Source organism: Gymnodraco acuticeps, unplaced genomic scaffold (genome assembly GCF_902827175.1).
Source record: "Gymnodraco acuticeps unplaced genomic scaffold, fGymAcu1.1, whole genome shotgun sequence".
Classification (NCBI taxonomy): Eukaryota; Metazoa; Chordata; class Actinopteri; order Perciformes; family Bathydraconidae; genus Gymnodraco; species Gymnodraco acuticeps.
This window is the reverse complement of record NW_022990583.1, coordinates 2,999,365-3,016,157: the sequence shown is the minus strand read 5'-3', so window position 1 is coordinate 3,016,157 and position 16,793 is coordinate 2,999,365. Positions and strand designations below refer to the sequence as shown.

Genomic DNA, 16,793 nt, shown 5'->3' with positions numbered 1-16,793 from the left:
TGCTTTCATTTACAGAGTTTGAATTCCATAATGAACAGTCAAATATCAAATGCAAACTAAAAGTCTGACTAACGATACAATCTTTTGACAAAACATTAACTAAAACAAACAAAGGACTTTTTTTGAGGACATCATTAATATTCTTTTATTAGTAAAAACACAATGCAGCCACAGTCAAAGAGCTGGAACATAACACACATGTGAGTTATTCATTTACAAATTATCGGTAGTTATTACATTTTTACTTTGGTAAAGGAATTAAGGCAGACAAATATTAACTTGATGTCTATATAAAGACTTTTTAAAAATACATATGCCACAAAGTAATATAGATGGATAGATATTTGATGCATGTGAATGGATGGATCACAGGATGAATTAAAGGGCCTCTCTGGTTTCAGTAGTATAATTCCTGATCCCACCAACCTGAGGGATTCAACACAATACATTATTACATACAATAAAGGCAAAGTTGGTATTGATTGATAACAAATGGGTGATTTTTAGTAAGAAGGATATTCTTGGCTTACTTCCTGGATGTCTTCTGACTCCTAACTTCCTGATCTCATCATAGACAAAGATTAAAATACCATATGGAACAGGAACAAACCACCACTGGACTCTGGGGAAGAAAACACAACATGTAACATTAGACCACAGGCTAGAGCTTTATATTAAATATAGAAATGATTAATAACGGGTGAGCTTCACTACCGACTGAAGCTGAATTAATGATGTATAAATTAAAATGCATGTGCTCAGAATTCCCAACATACAGACGTTTCCTTTAAATTCAGTCTGAGCTTTGAATCGAGGTGTTTGCCTTTACCTGATTGGCATGAAATTGAAGATGTTGGGCATCCCAGGGCAGTAACATAGCAGATTACCCAGAAGGAGCTGGAAGACTATGGCAGAGACAAGGACTTTGTTCCTGCACAAATAAAGACGATAAACATCAAACACCAAACAAAGCATATTATACAATTTTAAAAGAACTGAAATGTATTACACTGACATTTATAAACTGTTTATCAATCAATATCTAAGATTTGCGCCGTTTGTTTGTATGTGGTTGCTGACTAGTTGTTTTAATGAAATGACTGCAAGAGTGACAGGTGTGAACATCTTTGAATATTTCCTGAAGGCTGTGTGGTTGAAATAATGTCAGGTTGTTCTTCTATTCTCCATTCTGAGGATAACTGTGTGAATGCAGCATAACCTTTGGTGATGTTTATGTCAACACCATACAGCCAGAGAATTAACCCTCTACATTTAAAGCTATATTTTTTCCAAATGTTTGACATTATGCCATTATGGGAATGGGGCTTTACTGACCTGAAGAAACCTTGCGTGAACACAGAGAGACGTCGAGTTTTTCTGATCAGCACATCAGAGATCTGACAGATCTCTATGCTCACGAAAAACACAGTGTAGCACGTAAACTGCTGGTACAACCTCTGATTGAAGGTCTGGAAGCAGAGGTCATAAAGGAAGGAGTTATTTGGTTACTCAGATATTCCCTTAAACCAATCACTTTCTGTTGGATTAACATATGGGACTAAATGTGCCCAACCGTAGGTAGAATAACTAATACGTGTATTTACTAACCCATTCCTGTCCGTAGCTGTCCTGCATGTCTTGAAAGTGAATGTTCTCCCAGTGCGCACGCAGGCCGATACACACAAGTGGATACCAGCCCTCCTGCGCCATGGCTGCGAAATAATCTGTAAAACCTGCAAAAGACTGTATGGCTCCTATAAATCAAAAGACAAAGAATACATGGAAGAATGGGTCAATAATGCTCACTTGGCAGGGGTAGTGACTTAGCCTCCTCCGGAAGGATTGTGAGTGCACTCTGTAACAGGTAACCTATTATATTCTTTATTGTTCAAGGGTACAAAATAGCATGTCTACTTAAAAGGAATCTGTTCCTCGACAGTTTGAAGTAAAATATTAAATTCAAAGTTACTAAATTAAGAGCAACACACACTCACCAATCTGGAAGTATGAGTACACAGCCAGGGATTCGTTTACTAGACGATCACGACGAGGGTTCCTGGGCTTTAAGTTCATGATGTCGCTCTCTGCTTTCTCATACGCCAGAGAGACAGAGGGGTACTACAGGAGGGACGTTCATAAATAAACAATATATCACACTACAGCAGATACAAGAGTAAGGAAGCTTATGATGCTTTAAAGGTCACTTAATCATGGTCATTTTTGCAATCAAGCTAAAGACATCATCTTGAATACAAATCAATTGCCAGTGAGATGACAACCAGAGTAATAACCATAAATAAGAAATTAGCGTTCTTGCTGAACTGGTCCTAATTACATAATTACTCACAATGTCGGTGGCGAGTTCGATGAAGAGAATAGTGATACAGCCGAGAGGAAGAGGCACGCTGCAGGTGATGTAGATCAGATATGGGGTCAGCTCAGGAATGTTCTTAGTGAGTGTGTAGGCAATGGACTTCTTCAGGTTGTCAAAGATAAGACGGCCTGCACACACAAACACACCTCAATAATGCAGCTCAATATCTTTGAATTTACGAAATGCTCATTATTCAGCATATAGCATACTTTTACTTGTACTCTTACTGTATATAGTAACCAACAAGGTAATCAAATGTGTAAACAACAGTTTTAGGTGCTGGCCCTATAAGGCAATCTCTTCGAGTACTTTAACTTTTAATCTATTGTTCAGGTCAGATACATTGAAAATAAAAGAGACATCTGTCAACAGAGACAGGTGTGAGAATATCCCCCATGTTTGACCACCATTTTGGTGAAATCAGATTCTTCTCCTCTTAGTCTCACCCTGCTCCACTCCAGTGACAATGGAGGCAAAGTTGTCGTCCAACAGGATCATGTCTGCGGCGTTCTTGGCAGCGTCGGACCCTGCGATCCCCATGGCGACACCAATATCAGCCTTCTTAAGAGCCGGAGAGTCGTTCACACCATCACCTGTCACAGCGACGATAGAGCCCTGGGGGGATAACAGATAAAAACATCTGAGAATGTGATCTGATCACACGCTGGATATGAATACATGCAAACCAATTTCTTCCCCTGCAGCTTTCTCATACACAATCCTCCCAGGAGACCATATTGAAATCAGATGTTGGCTTTATAGTGTCTATACATACAGTATGTAGGAAACTGGCTTTGGTGATCTTTTTTTAATTATGAAATACATTGCATTGAGGTATATGTAGTACGGTGAGGTGTGTGTGTGCTTTTTCTGTGTATTTACCAGTCGTTGACAACTCTCCACAATAATCAGTTTTTGCTGAGGGGATGTTCTTGCAAACACCATCTCAGGATGGTTTCGCAGAGCTTCATCCAGTTCCTCACTGCTCATGTCCTTCAGCTGACCCCCACTGATCACACAGGCACGGGCGTCCCTGCACACACACAACACAATGACGCACAGTTACATATGATATAGACAAAGGCATGCATTCAAACAATCCAGTGCATCTCTTGTGACTCTTTGTCGGACAATGATGCCAGACACTGTAGTCATGTGTAGTTATCACACAATAAAAAATAAACATTACACTGCATTAGACAGAAAGGCAGTAGGTAGTTTGCAAATACCTCTTGTTGACTTGTTCCACAGGTATGCGCTTCCTCTGGGCAATGTCTTCCACAGTTTCACTTCCTTCTGTGATGATACCAACGTTAGCTGCTATGGCCCTTGCTGTGATTGGATGGTCTCCAGTCACCATCACAACCTGAAGTCACAAAGTCAAAAAGCAGTCTCATTTCAAAGAAATATCTAAACCAACAAGCTGTTTTTTACGTGTACAGTATGCGGGGCGATTTGGACATACCCTGATGCCAGCGGTACGACATTTCATCACTGCACCAGGCACAGTGGCTCGAGGCGGGTCAATCATTGAGATGAGACCAGCGAAGCACAATCCTGACGTGGGGAAATTCATCTCATCTGCGTCAAATCGATAGCCACGAGGAACTTCCTTCTCACTCAGATAGAGATGACAAAAACCTACAGCAGGAGTGGAAAGAAGAAACAGCAGAACAAAAAACGAGTTTAATTAATATCAGTTTCCACAAAGGAGAAGAAGTCTAATGAATTTGGTATTGCTACTCAAATAAATGGTACAAATATAACCTACGTGTGTATTGTGTAACCTCAAATAGACATTACTTTTTCCCGATACAATGTTTAACAAAAGGTAGATGACAGTTTTGGCATACCATTTTCCACAGGCCAGCTGTTAAGGTATAACATATAGAGATATGTGTATTGTATGACTCCATGTATTGCTGTGTATCATATTGTTTATGTAAGTAGCTGCGACTACTACTGTGTTCATTGGGTAGCGCTGTGCGCATGATTGTGATGTCACTACCAGGAGTATAAGACAGTTAGAGTCACGCCCCTTCTTTGTCAGTTCTCATGTCTCTTGACCTGTGTGCATCAAATAAACATGGCCGAGATGAATGGCTAAACTTGAACTGTGAGAATAGTCACCTTTCCGCTGCAGATAGACAAAAGGTATACGTTTACTCTGCTAACACCAGCCACATGATTAGGCTACATTAGGGTTAAATGAAGGACTCTCTTACCCAGGACTCGCTCTCCCAGTCCTCCCAGGTCCATGTAAGCGGTCTGAAAGGCTTCGCTCCACTGCTCATCCAGTGGCAGCTCCTGTCCTTTAATCAAAATGGTGGAGCAGCGCTCTAAGATACGTTCAGGTGCTCCCTTCATCACCAACAGGTAGCGAAGGTCCAGAGGATCATCCAGTTCATGGATAGATAGCTGGATAGAAAGGGGGTTGATAGAAGCTGAATACAAATATAGATCCACCACAAATCATCACATTATCAAAGTAGGACAAATCTAGATGGTAGTATTAAAAAATGAATAAATGATCTCCTGGCTAATCTTCTTGTTGAGTAATTTTGTTTAGTTTAATTGTTTAGTAATTGATGACACCAAGCCCTGCTCCCACCTGGAACTTGTTGGTGGAGTTGAAGGGCACTTCCACTGCCTTCTTGAAGCGATCACGGTAGTCCATAACGTTTCCTACAGAGAGCTCGGTAAACTTCAGCAGAGCGGTCTCTGAAGCATCTCCTACCACCAGCCTCTGTGAGAGATCATACAAGTTTCAACAAAAAACAAACAATAGAAGCCAAACAGCAATATAGAGTACTAAAGCTTAACTGACGTTTATTTAGCTCACATCGATGTGGACAGCAACATTATAAACTTCACACTTTTACCTTAGGAATAGGCAAGCCTTCCTGATCGGGTCTGAATGTGGCTCTGTTACACAGGGTGGCCACTCTCGCCAGTGAACGCCATGTTTCTGAAGACTGGTCAAAACTCTTACCTGGAAACCACACAATCACATCATTATTAAAATATGACTATTGTGTTAATTAATATGAACTTTTAAGCCTCACTGACACAACCTTTTGGCACACTGAGGTTATCCACATTTGAAATGCATGTTGTAGTTGAAATAACAAACCATAGCCTATGTGACATCTACATTATAAATTGCTCAAATAAACAGCATTGGTTGATTTAAAATGAAATGCTTTTAACAATAACAAGTTTTATTGAATGTGTGTACCTGACTGATCTTCAGTGGTGTCAGCGGCGTGGACGTGGTTGTCGAACCAAAGGTGAGCTACAGTCATCCTGTTCTGAGTCAGGGTCCCTGTCTTATCAGAACAGATCACTGAAGTGGAGCCTAAACACACAAACAGTTTAAAAAAGGTTACATACAGTATGTACCTACATTCATGCTGGATTGTCTTAATATAGAGCACATTCCCTTCATTTCTATATGAGCCTGAACAGAACAACATACTAACCTAATGTCTCCACAGCCTCCAAGTTCTTCACAACGCAGTTCTTCCTGGCAAGTCGTTTCGCAGTCAGAGACAGACATACCTGTTGACAAAGACTCAGGCTGTTAGAGAAAAAGACTACAGCAGACACTAAGAAACAAATATTCATACGTTTGCATACTATTGACTAATAAACAAAGCTAGGTTTTTCTTGCTGCCATCAATATCCAATAGGATAATTAATTCAGTCGAGATCTGATATTATAGAGAAATAATGGACGCTAAACACAATAGATCTATAGAAATTGACATTAGTTGCAGCGACTCACAGTAACTGTAGCAAGTAGCCCCTCTGGCACATAAGCCACCACGATAGCCATGAAGAAGATCATAGCTTCCAGGAAGGCGTATCCAATGAACATGGCAACCACAAAGAAGGTAAACCCAAAAAAAATTGCGAGTCCGGCGATGATGTCAACAAAATGTTCAATTTCTATGGCAATGGGTGTCTTCTCGTTACCCACGCCGCTCGCCAAGGTGGCAATCCGACCAATGATGGTACGGTCACCTGTGCTAATGATCATACCTGTGGCTATACCTAGAGAGCAGAGGAGAAAGAAGTGGCTCATGATCACAAACAAATACAAACAAATGACTGAATAGATTATGCCAGTCAAAGGTTTCATATGTTAAGTATGCACTGTTTATTGTACCTTCCATACAGGTTGTAGAGAAGAAAGCAATGTTTTTGGTCTCCAGTGGATTCTCATGAGTGCACTCTGGAGTCCTGCTTTGCGGTTCAGACTCTCCTGTCAAGGATGAGTTGTCCACCTGGCACAGAGAGTTAATTCATTAAAGTCTCATTACATGTCCATGAAAAAAATGGGTAGTAAGGGAGGATGTCTGATTATGGATTCGGCCACACCTACTTCTCAAATATGGCACAATTCAAAATAAGTAATTTGGTCTGTATTCTGGGTATTCAAATTGTTACTCCAGCTGGCCTCATATGCTGTTAAATACTATAGTCATTACAGCAAGACAATTTACAAAACTGATTTTATGTGGACCCAATAATGAAAAACATAACAACGTCTGGGCCTAAGCTTGCCTCATGTCATATTACAGTAGTCCATATGTATGTTATACAGAATATGTGTGTGAGATCTACCTTGCAGGCCTGACTAGTGATGATGCGAATGTCAGCAGGGATTCCGTCTCCTCCTTTGATCTCCACCATATCCCCCACCACCAACTGGTATGCGTTGATCACGTTTTTCTGACCATCACGGATCACAACGGCTTGCTATTTTTCAGATTGGGAGAAAATCAGCAAAGATGAAGGCACATGAACACATGAAGAAAAGACACAGGGTGAGAGAGATGAAAACAAGTAAAGGATAAAGATAAAAACACATATATATTATTTTCCGTTGATTACAGTGCAACTAACCTGTGGCACCAGATTCTTGAAGCTGGCAATGATGTTAGTACTCTTGAATTCTTGGTAGTAACCAAAGCAACCAGTCACCACAACGACAGCAATGAGGACGACGGCCAAGTACAGCTAGGGTGAGAAAGAAGATGTAACCATAAAAACAGGTGCCTAGTACTGTTTCAAATCAATGTACTCTATTTTTTGTCTCTTTCTCTATGTCCCCCTCCTGCTCAACGCAATCCACAGATATATTACTTTTCTAAAATAACTCTAAAATAAAAACATAACTCACATTGTCAAAGCAGTTGACGTTCCCTTTTGCAAATTCGATCCCAAAGGCGATAGAGCAGATGCAGGCTGCGACCCACATTAGACACTGCAGCCCTCCAGCCAGCTGCCTGGCAAACTTCACATACTCTGGAGTTCCTTTGGGAGGCTTCAATTCATTAGGACCATCTCTCTCAAAGACTTGAGCGGCGAAGGTGGAGGTCAGACCCTGGGGATGGAAAACAGAAAAAACAAGTATGCTTAGTTTAGGAATACACAAAACAAATGAGCTTGGACACATCATTCTCTTTGAACCTAAGGACCCACACAGGGGGAAATAATGGAGTAGGATATAAAGATAAAACAAAATAAGTGTATAAGGGAGGATAAAGTTTATGAAATAGCAACTGACATACATTAGAGAAAAAGTATTTCAGAAGAAATGTCTTACCTTGGTAACGCTAGTGTTGTACCTCATTTCCAGTTCATCAATTGTAATCTCATGGTCGTCCTGCAGGAGGAGACATATTGCTGCATTAATTCAGAGCAAAAATGTGATGTTTAATAGCTGGCTGGTTGTAATGTGGAGGTTATAATTGCAGAAAGGTTAAGGTAAATGGTAAATGGACTGCAGTTATAAAGCGCTTTTCCAGTCTTTGCAACTACTTTAAGTGATTTTACATATACAAGTCAACATTCACTAATTCACAAACATTCATACATAGAGGCTGCCACCTGCTCAGGGAGACCACACATTCACGCACCATTGGCCAGGCCTTTGTGCCTGTAGCCATCAGGCTGCACAATCAAGGGCTAACCATGTAACCCATCAAAAGTAACCCATACTTTCAACACGGTATCACGGTGAGACGTGAACATGTGACGCTTTACCATTGCTGGGAGACGTGAAGATGTCACGGTTTCGTCTTTTCAAAACGTGAAAAGCGTGACAGCTACACGGTATTGTTAACCCATGTTAACCAGTGGAGAAATAACCGGAAATACCAAGCAAATGCTACCCCGACGTAATGATTTATTTTTTAATAGTCACACTCGATTACAGCGATTTTCTTGTTGCCCCAGCTGGTCGACACCTCTTTTAGCATAAACAAAGGCTACATTAATACATTAATGTAGCCTTTGTTTATGGATTAACATCGATTTAATACATGTATTAAATCGATGTTAATCCATGCGTGTGGATGTGGAATTAACGGACGTGACGTTGTGCGATTGAGTTGCCAAGCAACAGCTTCGGTTCATGTTAATTTACAAACTATTCAACTACAACCGTAGTTATATTTAAAAACATGTTAGAAGGCCTCACGAAATACTTTAATGCACATTAAAATGTAAATGTGAAGGAATGTGTGTATAACAAAATACATCGGTCATTAAACGAAACCGGAAACAGACGTAGGCAAGATCCTCAGCTCGATGATTGGATGGTTATCCGCAATGCATGCTGGGATTTGGTGTTTATGTGATGTGAAATCTGAAAACTTTTTTTTTTTTAAATACAATAATACTTTATTCCGAGTATGCTTGCTTTACTCTTTGAAAGTCATCACATAACGGCTTTGTAATACACGGTTCGGCTGCATTAAATATGACATATCTGCCGTAGTTCTCTATTTATAGAGCCCTGCTGAGAAGACTTCTAGACAAACAGGAGAACTGCCGCCAAAACTGAATACGTGACGTTGATCATAAATATATAAGCAATTATACAACATCTTACATTTCTTTTCACACAATGCGTCTCCTTGCAGTATCAACACTAATTCGGCTGACTTTTATATTTGATCCAATTGGTAGATAGGCTGTATTTAAACCATAACCGTGCAGAGCTGATAGAAAGGGACACCTAGTGGTCAAAGCACGTTATTGAATTTTATTATTTTATTATTAGATATTAATAGGATCTCTATACAGTATATTCATTACTCGTTATTCTCTACTAATAGTTCATTAAAGACTGTATATAATGACTAGTTTGAACATCCCTTTCAAGATTTCAAGATTTTATAAGCTAAGGTTTATTGACATATCATATTATACACAACTACTGTGTAGTTATGCAATGAATGAAAAACTTGGGTCGCAGGTTCCTCAACAGTGCATTACAAGACATCTATCAATATGTGTTTATACTCCACCATTAAACTGTCATTCTGCACATTTCTTATACTATCTACATACATCTTATAAGAGTATAATACATATGTATAATATCAGTTTAATAATAAACAAATAATAAACAAATAAGTGCTTAAACATAGTTAACATTTCAGGAAAGCAATATATTAGACGTTAAGTACTTTGTCAGGCTTAATATTTATCTGTAGATACAAATGTCACTGTGTGTGCTGTGTGCTCTGCATGTGTGACCATTAAAGAATCAGAATCAGAATACCTTTCTTAGTTCCACAGAGGGGAAATGTGCAGCGTTACAGCAGGAAAGAGCCACAGACAGCTTAGTGTTGCATATCTTACATGCGTTAAAAAAGTACTAAGTTAGAATAAAATAAACAATATGCTAAAAAAGTATGTATAATAATAAGTATAATACAATTCAATAACGTGCTTTGACCACCAGGTGTCCCTTTGATTGATTGATTGATTGATTGAAAAGTGTATTAACAGCTTGTATATTGGGTACAGTACAGTACTTTCTATCAGCTCTGCACGGTTATGGTGTAAATGTTATGTACAGCCTATCTACCAATTGGATCAAATATAAAAGTCAGCCGAATTAGTGTTGATACTGCAAGGAGACGTATTGTGTGAAAATAAATGTAAGATGTTGTTTAATTGCTTATATATTTATGATCCACGTTACGTTTTCAGTGCCTCATGTTTGTCTAGAAGTCTTCTCAGCAGGGCTCTATAAATAGAGAACTACGGCAGATATGTCATATTTAATGCAGCCGAACCGTGTATTACAATGCCGTTATGTGATGACTTTCAAAGAGAAAAGCAAGCACACTCGGAATAAAGTATTATTGTATTTTTAAAAACGTTTTCAGATTTCACATCACATAAACACCAAATCCCAGCATGCATTGCGGATAACCATCCAATCATCGAGCTGAGGATCTTGCCTACGTCTGTTTCTGGTTTCGTTTAATGACCGATGTATTTTGTTATACACACATTCCTTCACATTTACATTTTAATGTGCATTAAAGTATTTCGTGATGCCTTCTAACATGTTTTTAAATATAACTACGGTTGTAGTTGAATAGTTTGTAAATTAACATGAACCGAAGCTGTTGCTTGGCAACTCAATCGCACAACGTCACGTCCGTTAATTCCACATCCACACGCATGGATTAACATCGATTTAATACATTAATGTAGCCTTTGTTTATGCTAAAAGAGGTGTCGACCAGCTGGGGCAACAAGAAAATCGCTGTAATCGAGTGTGACTATTACAAAATAAATCATTACGTCGGGGTAGCATTTGCTTGGTATTTCCGGTTATTTCTCCACTGGTTAACATGGGTTAACAATACCGTGTAGCTGTCACGCTTTTCACGTTTTGAAAAGACGAAACCGTGACATCTTCACATCTCCCAGCAATGGTAAAGCGTCACATGTTCACGTCTCACCGTGATACCGGGTTGCATACTTTACACAATCTGCACTGTTTGTACAAATGACTGCACCTGCACTCGCTTCTGCACACTTACATGTAAATATATTTAACCAGAAGAACCCAAATATGTATCTATGTTCATTCAACTGATCAACGCTGACCTTGCTGTGATATCTTGTTTTAACAGTTATATCATTTTTTTTTTTTTAAATCAATTTTTTTACTAATCTCTACTGTCTTGTTTTTCATTCTCACTCTGTTGCTGTTTTAATTCCTGAATTTCCCCACGGGGATAAATAAAGGTCCATCTTATCGTCTCTTATCTTATACCAGCGAGGGGAATGAGGGGTTAAGCATCTCTCCCCCTGAGCCATGCAGCCGACCCTGCATATTCTCATGACTGTGCAGCCTTGAGGCTTCTCTCTTTACTTACTATATCAATTTCTTTCTTCATGCCCTCCATTTTCTCCTTCTTATTCACTTTTTTTTTCTTCTTCTTCTTCTCCATATCTCCATCCATCTCGAACATGTCGTAAGTGTCCTGATGGCAGAAAATGATTTGCAAAGTGTTTACATAATTACACAATTGACAGACTGGAGTGCAAGAGTGATTCCCTTTCATTATTATAGTAAATGATTGAAAGTATACCTGTATAAAAACAAACACCTTGTACAATTCAAATGTTATATATTAAACATGAATTACGTAGTGTATAAAAACAGAGATATATAAAATAAAAAAGTAATACTAAAGTCTACCCAAAATCCCAACAAATAATGAAAAAAAAGTGAACACTCATATACAGGGTTGTCTACCTTTTTACTCATGGTTGCACGTGTGTTATGGGAATGCTCTCCTAAATCAATGGAGGTCCAGAGCACTCGATCCTTTTTCTTGCGCCCCGAAATGTTGACTGTCAGTCAGGGTCCAGTCTCAAACACACACCCGTTTCTCTCACTCTCTCTCACACACACACGCATACACTATGGTCATAACCAGGAAAGGTTTTTTCTGGAAAAGCCTTTTATACAAAACAACTCCCTTTTTTATAAGCACATGCACACAACACTTGTGGACACACACACACACACACACACACACACACACACACACACACACACACACACACACGTATGTTTAAACACGCATTTTAATACGACTACCTGCGTAATATGGTACTTCAGGTAGCAACAATGTCACCCCTAGGCAGGTCACACACACATACACACAAATACACTCGTATCATAAGCTACGCAGGTATCTCTTATCTCCCTTCTGCACGTTTCTTTTCATGATAAACTGATTGGAGTAAAGAGCAGAAGAAAAGTGAAGGTTAAACCAGACCAATGTCGTTCCTACCAGTCTCCGTGACATTAAACTGTATCCAGAACTAAATGCTGCACTACACACTACTGGCCAACGAGTCATTCTGGGGGTCGACATTTGATTGATTGCCTGGACACAGTAAGCATTAACTGAAAATAGCTGGCTTTGCGTGTGCAGGGAAACTTAGCCATCTTTTCTTCTGCCATAAAGCTAAGACCTGGTGGTCGATTGTACCCAAAGAAAAAGACAAGTTAAACTATAACAGGATGCACAATTCACAGCCTGAAACCTGTTGCACAGGCCAGACAGTTGCCCATGTCCTGCCGCACTAAATAGCTACATTCAAAGGGAAAATACATCACAGAGAAAATAGCCTCCAGCAGTCACAATCCCTGCACATCAGCAGAGCTACAACAGGTAGCATCAACCACAGAGGCAAGCTAATGGTGTCAGCAAGCATGTCTCCTACTGTTGCTTTTGCCTCCTGCAGTTTGAGTGACACAGTGACTGTCACTGTTTAATAAGCACTCCTGTCCCCACATTTGTACCCTTTGTCAGTTTCTGAGTTTTTCTTATGGGGACTTTTGGATTAGTGTTACTTTTGTTTTTAATCGCAACAAAACCACAAAACACAAAGACCTAAATGGTTTATGTTTTAAAAAAAATCAAGAACACAGGGGTTCACTGACATTCAAGATCAACACCAAGCTGTTCTAGGCTGAGGGTCATTATATCAGATATGCGTCAGCTAGCATGCTGTCTATATATCAATAACCTATAAAGGACCATTACACTTGTAGAGGTTAAAAAAGGCACACTGTTGCAGCTCCAGTAGCAGATACTTCATAACATATAATCATTAATATTACCTACTAGAAATATCCACCCAAACATACACTTAAAGCCATCTGTTGATACTATAAGCAAGGCAAATCCTTCCTGTGGGGACTCCAAGTAAGAAATGCATTGTTTTAAATCCTGTTTCATTATGCTATTCTTTATTGAAAAAGAAAAGTCAAAATTAAGATAAGGTCACCCTGTCCCTTGACTTTTCCTGCCCAGAACATGTTGCATGCTGGGTAAACAAGAGCCAGGTACGATAAGTTGTGTTTAAGTGAGTCAATATCTTTATGTAGCCTGTAAACCGTAGAGTGACAGTGGCTGTGTAACCAAAGCAATGTTATCAACCAGATTTTATCAGCTCTAATTACACATTACTGGGGGGCAGGTGAGGATGGAGAGTGTAAGGGGAAGATGCAGGAACAAAAGTGTGAGAGACGGGCACAGATAGAGGGACCAAAACACATAAACACACAATCGTTGCCTCAAGGTTAAAAGATAGCTTCACGAAAAAAAGTTCTGTTTGTCAATGGTCTGAGCACTACTAAGGAAACATTAAAGAATCTCTAAAGAAATGATGTGTACTGAGTTCCATTATAAGAAATGTTTGATCCAGTGATTTTGACCCCTACAATTTACTTAACATTAAAGTATCTGTCTCTGCTCTTTCAATTTTCACCTTTTTTTTAATGCTGAAGTTGTAGTATAACCAGTGGTGTAGTGGGGATTTTTTTTACTGGGGGGACGCTATTTTAATTAGGTCATCCCAAACAATGCCACACAAGTGCGCACGCGCGCAGCGCACTCACAAAACGGGCAGACAGGTCCACAGAAACTACTGGTATGCTTAGTCCTACTTTACTGCAAAAAGCAGACGGCGCTGCGCTCAACACACACAGACTCAAAACCATGGACACACTGGCACATAAGTTACATAAACAATTGATAGGCCTAAATTGCATAAGCTACAGCAGGGGTGCCCAACCTTTTTTGAACCGAGAGCTACTTTTAAAGTTGCCAGTCTGCCGAGATCTACCAATCCAAATAGAGAGGCGTAGCCATTACTGACAGCCTACTACCAGGTAAATACACCCTTCTACTTGTATAAAACTGGCCTTTGTACGATTAATACTCCATAAAATACTGCAGATCCTTTATCTTACCTCTTTCTAATCTACACACATACAAGTATTTAACTGAAGTTACACAACAGTGTTGTTGATACAGAGTTGGAGTTTATTCACACGTCACAAACTACAGTGGGTAATGTTTTCAAGAAACATTGAACAGTGCTGCCACATATGACACATAAAACAAGAAAATACTCTGAACCAGGGGCGGACTGGCCATCTGTAGAATCTGGAGAACCACAGAACGGCCGGTCGTCAAGGGCCGTTGGCGGCCGGCACTTTAAAAAAAAAAAGGTTTAACGTCATCATTTAAATTGCGCTGACGGCCGACAGAGGGCGACAGCGGCCGATAATGCGGTTGTGTGGTTTTTATGTCAAATAATCACACACGAAGAAGAAAAAATACCGGCCACATGAAGAGAAGGGATTAGACGCCGCGGCAGACAGGGAGAATGAAAAAACATGGTTAAAAAAATAAAAATCAAAGAAAACGAAAAGAAAAAGGTGGGCCGAGAAGGCAAGAGAAAAAAAGGTGAAGTCACTCGCAGGTGGAGCATATACATGTCGCAAATTGACAGACCTTTTTGGCAGCAGCGCTGCTACAAGCTCTATCATCATCAGCAGCTTAAAACAAGTGCAAGATGATGAAGAGAATGATGTGGGCGCGAGTTCAGATATACAGCCAGCATTCATGATGAGGGACAGAGTTGAGCTGCTGGAAGAACCAGCTCAACCGGCACACGTGCAGGGCAAGAGCAAGAGGTGGGTGAGAATTATCCCTTGAACTCAGTGTCGTTTTCTCCTGGTGGCCTGTTTTTTGCATTGTAGTTATAATATTAATAAATAAATGAAAACACTTCGTTTAGTTTCGGTAATTATTCTGTCGGCCCGTCTCTCCCCCATTCTCATTGAGTATTTTACAAAGAGTGAAACAGCGCCCCTCTAGATGTTATGGTGAAACAGTAGATTGCACTCTCTGTTGCGAGAGGAAGCCAGCCGAAATTGGCTTCCGTTGGTGAAAAAAAATTGAGGGATTGACCAATCAGATGAGGCTCACGTCATGCCTCACAATCCAATCAAATCGCATCAACTTCAGTTCGTACTGTAACTGTCATCACTGCCCTTAAAAAGTAGCAAGCAACTGAAGCAAGTGCAATTATGGAGGGTGGAGATTTGGAGTATTTCATCAAAAAGAATTGTACTAAACTTCCGCTACAGCAGCAACTAAAAATGAAATCTGATGACAGGCCAATGATCAAACTGGAGCTGTGTACTGAGAGGAAAAAAGGAGTGAATCAGAAACTTTAAATAATAAACAGCGGATTTCTAACATTTGACATTTCATGTGGCCGGACTGGGTCAGTTTCCAGGGCTGAATTTTAGTCCCAGTCCGCCCCTGCTCTGAACCCATTCTTTGCCATTATATAAAAACAGTGTTGCTACAAAAGTATAAATTAGGCGTACTGATAAGACAACTCAGATCTGAAGCTACACAGGAATCTGCTGCCAAAGTGCAATAAAAAAGACAACATTAATGGAATCGAACCATTTTTTTTGTTGCATTTTAGTAGATTATAAAAAGAAATGCCTTTAAAATAGGATGCAAGCAACACTAGTTTCTTAACCTGAATTGATAATAGACTATAATCAATTTAAACAACAGATCTTAATGTTTGCATTCTTATACCATTGTGTACAATAATTATAATGAATAAGTTCAAACAAACTAAAACTTACAGCTGATTAATAACGGTATCTAACTTTGAGTTTTTATTATATCAAAAACCTGTTATTTTTACTGTCCCCCAAAAGCGCGTCGGCAGCCTCCAGGAATGCTTCTTTCACAACTTCGCCGTCTTTGAAAGACTTCATGTGTTTCGCAAGAACGTGACTAACACGATAAGATGCTATGGTAGCAGCCTTGCTCTTGTTGTTGGGCCTGGTGAAAATGGACTGCTGTGCATTTAGCTGTCCTTTCAGGCCCCTCCCCTTTTGGGAGCGTAGGGCAGAATTAGGAGGGAAATCCGTCTCGTAGCGTTTGTGCACTGTTTTGAAATGCCGCTCCTAAATTACCCTTCTTCGATAAGGCCACGCTCGTATTGCAGATGAGACAGATGGACTTTGAATTGGAATAGATACAAAAATAATCATCCTCCCACTCGGAGTGAAAATTATATATTTTGGGCTTTTTTGCTTTTTTACTGTCACTCCTGTTGACACGGACAACAACGTCAGCGAAAATAGTGCACTGCCCACCAGCCACGCCCCGACACATGGGGTCACGCCGGCCAATCACAAAGCTTTGATGCGTTCAAGTGCATTATTCTGGCACAGGAACATTATGTTACAGGACATTAA

General features: G+C 39.8%; 1 protein-coding gene across 3 annotated transcripts; it reads right to left on the bottom strand.

Moving 5' to 3' along the window:
* Window positions 1–127: 127 nt before the first annotated feature.
* Window positions 128–15,170, bottom strand: LOC117553940 (potassium-transporting ATPase alpha chain 1). 3 transcript variants are annotated; one of them, XM_034228082.1, is made up of 24 exons: window positions 15,016–15,170; window positions 11,572–11,679; window positions 7,989–8,048; window positions 7,563–7,766; window positions 7,286–7,399; window positions 7,004–7,138; window positions 6,546–6,663; window positions 6,162–6,430; window positions 5,857–5,935; window positions 5,613–5,732; window positions 5,257–5,366; window positions 4,986–5,120; window positions 4,600–4,792; window positions 3,840–4,015; window positions 3,604–3,740; window positions 3,257–3,407; window positions 2,821–2,989; window positions 2,348–2,502; window positions 1,995–2,118; window positions 1,609–1,754; window positions 1,336–1,469; window positions 830–931; window positions 531–622; window positions 128–426 (listed from the first exon to the last, which is right to left on the bottom strand). In XM_034228082.1, exons 2-24 carry the CDS (start codon window positions 11,665–11,667, stop codon window positions 398–400), a joined length of 3,048 nt encoding a protein of 1,015 aa, XP_034083973.1. In that variant the 5' UTR covers window positions 11,668–11,679; window positions 15,016–15,170; the 3' UTR covers window positions 128–397. The 3 variants fall into 3 exon arrangements, with proteins under 3 accessions (XP_034083973.1, XP_034083972.1, XP_034083971.1); XM_034228081.1 differs by lacking the exon at window positions 15,016–15,170 and adding an exon at window positions 11,955–14,128; XM_034228080.1 differs by lacking the exon at window positions 15,016–15,170 and having other exon boundaries at window positions 11,572–14,128.
* Window positions 15,171–16,793: the final 1,623 nt, after the last annotated feature.

What these genes read in the sequence shown, in the direction of transcription:
- LOC117553940 (XM_034228080.1), bottom strand. Translation starts at nt 11,760, where the DNA reads ATGAAAGGGAATCACTCTTGCACTCCAGTCTGTCAATTGTGTAATTAT. An exon ending in GGCTACTTGCTACAGTTACT is followed by an intron (nt 5,936 to 6,161) that starts GTGAGTCGCTGC and finishes CTTTGTCAACAG; the next exon opens with GTATGTCTGTCTCTGACTGC. An exon ending in GTACTCATACTTCCAGATTG is followed by an intron (nt 1,755 to 1,994) that starts GTGAGTGTGTGT and finishes TTTGATTTATAG; the next exon opens with GAGCCATACAGTCTTTTGCA.